This window comes from Myotis davidii, unplaced genomic scaffold, assembly GCF_000327345.1.
Source record: "Myotis davidii unplaced genomic scaffold, ASM32734v1 scaffold732, whole genome shotgun sequence".
Taxonomy (NCBI): domain Eukaryota; kingdom Metazoa; phylum Chordata; class Mammalia; order Chiroptera; family Vespertilionidae; genus Myotis; species Myotis davidii.
In genome coordinates this window covers 2,597,415-2,601,525 of record NW_006284349.1, presented here as the reverse complement: position 1 = coordinate 2,601,525, position 4,111 = coordinate 2,597,415, and the positions used below count along the sequence as shown (strand labels likewise).

Genomic DNA, 4,111 nt, shown 5'->3' with positions numbered 1-4,111 from the left:
CCAAGAAGAAATGAAAAATGACATCACTGCCATAAAGAACTCAATAGAAAGCATCAACAGTAGACTAGAAGAAGCAGAGGACCGCATCAGCGAGCTAGAAGACAAGGTAGAAAAAAATACCCAAAGAGAACAGCTTCTAGAAAAAAAAATTAAAAAGCAGGAGGAGAGCCTAAGAGAACTCTGGGACAATGCTAAACGAAACAACATCCGAAAAGACACAGAAAAGCTGGCCAATCTATTAATCTGCTCCCTGATGTCTGTGTTAAAAAAGTCAGCTTGCAAGAAGCCCACGCTCGATCTCGGACTCATGGAGCTGCGCAGGGAAGGTCGCAGCTCTGGGAGAGCGACGGGGGCTGAGACAGGTGCTCAAGGAGAACGAGCTGATGCCTATGGGCCCCAGGCCAAGGATCCCCCTGTGCCCAGCCCAGCGTGACTCAGTGGTTGGGCATCGACCTATGAACCAGGAGGTCACAGTTTGATTCCCAGGAGGCAGCTGATGGATGATTCTTTCTCATCATTTTTTAAAAATATTTTCCATTGATTTCAGAGAGGAAGGGAGAGGGAGAGAGAGATAGAAACATCAATGATCAGAGAGAATCATCAATTGGCTGCCTCCTGCATGCCCCCTACTGGGGATCAAGCCTGAAACCCAGGCATGTGCCCTTGATCGGAATCAAACCCGGGGCCCTTCAGCCTGGAGGCCACTGATGCTCTATCCACTGAGCCAAACCAGCTAGGGCTCTCTCATCATTGTTTCTCTCTCTCTCCTTCTCCCTTCCTCTCTGAAATAAAAAATATATATTTTTAAATCAATAAAAATAAAATTCAGGCTTTTATCTGTGACAAATAAAAAAAATTCCTACTTGTGGGAAAAAACACACACCAAGGAACCTCGTTCAGAAAGAGCTGTTAGATAACGAGGTCCCTCTCTTCCCGGACCTGCGCCCAGCCCACCTTTCCCCACACCAAAAAGAAAGGAAATAAGCACCTCGTTGTGCTCCAGGCAGGCGATCATGATCTCGGACAAGATGACGACGCCGGTCCTCCCCACCCCCGCACTGCAGTGGACCAGCAGCGGGGGGTTGGGGCCTTTGGGTTCACTCGTGCTGTTTGTGTGGCGTCGGACAGACTGGATCTCCTCAAGATATGCTGTGAGTATCAATGAGATAGAAACACTCTCAGGGTTTAAGGCACATCACATGGACAGTCTGCAGATCATCTCCCCTGACGGGGAGGACTCGGACAACGAGCACAGGGCGCCAGTTAGCGGCCTAACCACTGACTGACAGTGCGGTCTCCGTGAGTCTCGGACTCCACCTGGCCTCCCGTTTTCTCGTCTACAAAATCAAAGGGAGGAAAAGCTCCCCAAGACTCATTCACCGCATTTTACTCACTACCACGTTATACTTCAAAAACTTATTTTTGCCAATGGCATGGCTCAATGGTCGAGGTCATGGTTCGATTCCCAGTCAGGGCATATGCCCAGGATGCGGGCTCGATCACCAGTGTAGAGCTCGCAGGAGGCAGCCAATCAATGATTCTCTCTCATCATTGATATTTCTATCTCTCTCCCTTCCTCTCTGAAATCAATAAAAGTAAAAAAAAATTTTAAAAAGTAAAAACTTCTGCCAAGCCTCCTCTTAAACACTTAAAATCTTTATTTTAAAACAAGCCCAGAGTGAATGCGAGACAACATAAAGGAACTATTTCAGGAACATGAGCCTTCCTCTCCGCGGCTGATGTCAGAGCCCCAGCAGGGCTGTGCTGGGAGCGGGGACACTTACACAGAAACCCCTTGAGGTCCTCGGGGCAGCCGTGCTCCGGCCAGTCCGTGTACTGCAGGTGCCAGACCGTCCTCTCCTGCCCCGTGAGCAGGTGCTTCATCTTCAGGCCGGTGGTGGCGTAGCACCCCGAGTCTGTGCGGAACCGGGTGGTGATCTTGAACCTTCCGTAGGTGACGGTGTTGTGCCGGGAACCAAGGCGTGGCCAGTACCTAAAGCTCTTCTCCCTTCCGCCCTCCTGTTACAGACGCAGACATGGACGGTCAAAACACAGTGCAAGGCCCCGCAATACGAGCCCTTTTACACACACAGACAGCACGTCTAGACGCAGAATCGCTCTCCCAACCTGCCCCTCTCTCTGAGCGTCAGGATCCCCACAGGATTGACGACAACTTCTCATCTAAGACGGAGCAAACCGATGGAGAGAAATGAGCACTTACCTCTTCTGCTGTCACCATCGCTATAATGGCAATTCCCTGCTCCCACACCATCTGCCAAAAGTCCTGACAGGTGTTCTGCAGCGGGCCCTGCGTGGCGATATAGTCCCATTCCATCCCACTGACAGAGACCTGGATGAGGAAAGGTTAAAAACGAATGTGTATGTCAGGTAGGTACACAGGCGTGTATATACATTTGTTTGTGGTAATACTAAAAAGTAAACTAAATTATTCAGAATAGAGAAAGGCTTTCATGTTATTCTTTTTCCCTGTTAGTACAATTTCCACTATTGATATCTTACTCAGTATGAGTTCACGTAATATCTATGTGACCTGGGGCAATTTGCTTACCCTCTCTGAATCTTAGTTCTCAAGTTAAAATAAAAATATTGCCTGCCGCCCAGCCGGTGTGGCTCAGTGGTTGAACATCGACCTATAAACCAGGAGGTCACGATTCAATTCCTGGTTCAGGGCACATGCCTGGGTTGCAGGCTCGATACCCGTAGGGGGCATGCAGGAGGCAGCCGGTCAATGGTTCTCTTCATCACTGATGTTTCTATCTCTCTCTCCCTCTCCCTTCCTCTCTGAAATCAATAAAAATATATTAAAATATATGTATATGCATATGTATATATGTATTGCCTGCCCTCCTAGGGTTGTTGTCAGAACTGAGTCAAGGCGACTCTTCCCCCCTCCCCACATGGGAGTCTGTACTTGTTCTTCAATAAATTTCCACCTTTACTATAAAAAAAAAGAAAGAAAGAACTGAGTCCATGCACGCACACGGTGCCTTGACAATGCCTGGTGCTCACTGAGTAGTCGTATTGCCGCTGCTGCTATTTCTTCTCGTAAAAGCAATATCAACATCCCAGTACCCCAACTTTCAAACGCAATTTCCCCTCGTGAAGAACTAGACACACTGGGAGAAGTAAGCGCCACTAAGCTAAAACCCAAGTTAAATGTCCGATTTCTAGGGGAAAACAATCTTCCTGCTTCAGGAAGTCTCACCTCTGGCCTCCTGAGCCAAATCACCCTCCATCATGACACTAAGCTGCCACCTAAGATTCAGCCTCCTGGAGAAAGGTCTAAATAATAATCACCGTGGTCGGGATTTGTAGACAGGAGACCGGGGTTAGAGCTCAGGGACCCTGATTCTCAATGACCACCGCACCTTCCCTCAGTGCCACTCAGCGTAACACCCTGTGCAAGCATATTCCGCCCGCGCTCTCGCTAAGGCCACTGGTCCCTGGTCACCAAGCACCCACTCAGGGGCAGGCACCATGGGCAGGAGGGGAGGGGGAGGGCAATGGTTACACAGTGAACAAGAACTAATGAGGAAGAATCTGATGGGGAACCTCGGGGAAGGTGCCAGCATTTCTTTACCCAGATAAGTACCACGAGGTCCCACACGGGAGAGTCTGTCCCGGAATTCTGAGCTCAGCCTTTCCCCCCTCTTCCTCAGGTCGCCTCAGGAGACTCTGAAATGTCCCTAAAGAACTACGACATCATTCCGCTCTTACCCACCCAAACAGGAGAGGCTGGGCGAGTTATTCCAAAGAAAGGCTCGCCTTTTAAGCAGACTGTGCCCACCGACTAAGAAGCACATGTACAGATACCCAACCAAGGGTGTGCTGCTCGCAGGCAGACCGCTGGGTCGCTGGAAAGCTGCACGTGTGGAACTGGTCTCCCCAAAGGTCACTTGCAAACTAAACAGAAGGTGGGAGGAAGGAAACAGCACCTGACCACAGACCCCGACTCATCACGCACTGGAAGGAAGTTTCTCCCTCCCGCAAAGGGGACTGACCCTCGCAGCAGGAACGGGGAGCGAGTGACGGAGAAGACAGGGCAGCTGGCTCTCCCCACTCCCTACAGTGAGCCAGCGCTGTTTCCATT

At 50.0% G+C, this 4,111-nt stretch overlaps 1 protein-coding gene across 1 annotated transcript in view; it reads right to left on the bottom strand.

The window, feature by feature from the left end:
• PTPN21 (protein tyrosine phosphatase, non-receptor type 21) overlaps positions 1–4,111 on the bottom strand; it is a 65,345-nt gene that overhangs the window by 3,858 nt on the left and 57,376 nt on the right. The window contains exons 15-17 of the mRNA XM_015571307.1: positions 2,222–2,350; positions 1,785–2,019; positions 989–1,149 (exon numbers count right to left, since the gene is read on the bottom strand). Of these exons, the coding sequence (XP_015426793.1) occupies positions 989–1,149; positions 1,785–2,019; positions 2,222–2,350 (525 nt within the window). The remainder of the gene's footprint in view (positions 1–988; positions 1,150–1,784; positions 2,020–2,221; positions 2,351–4,111) is intronic.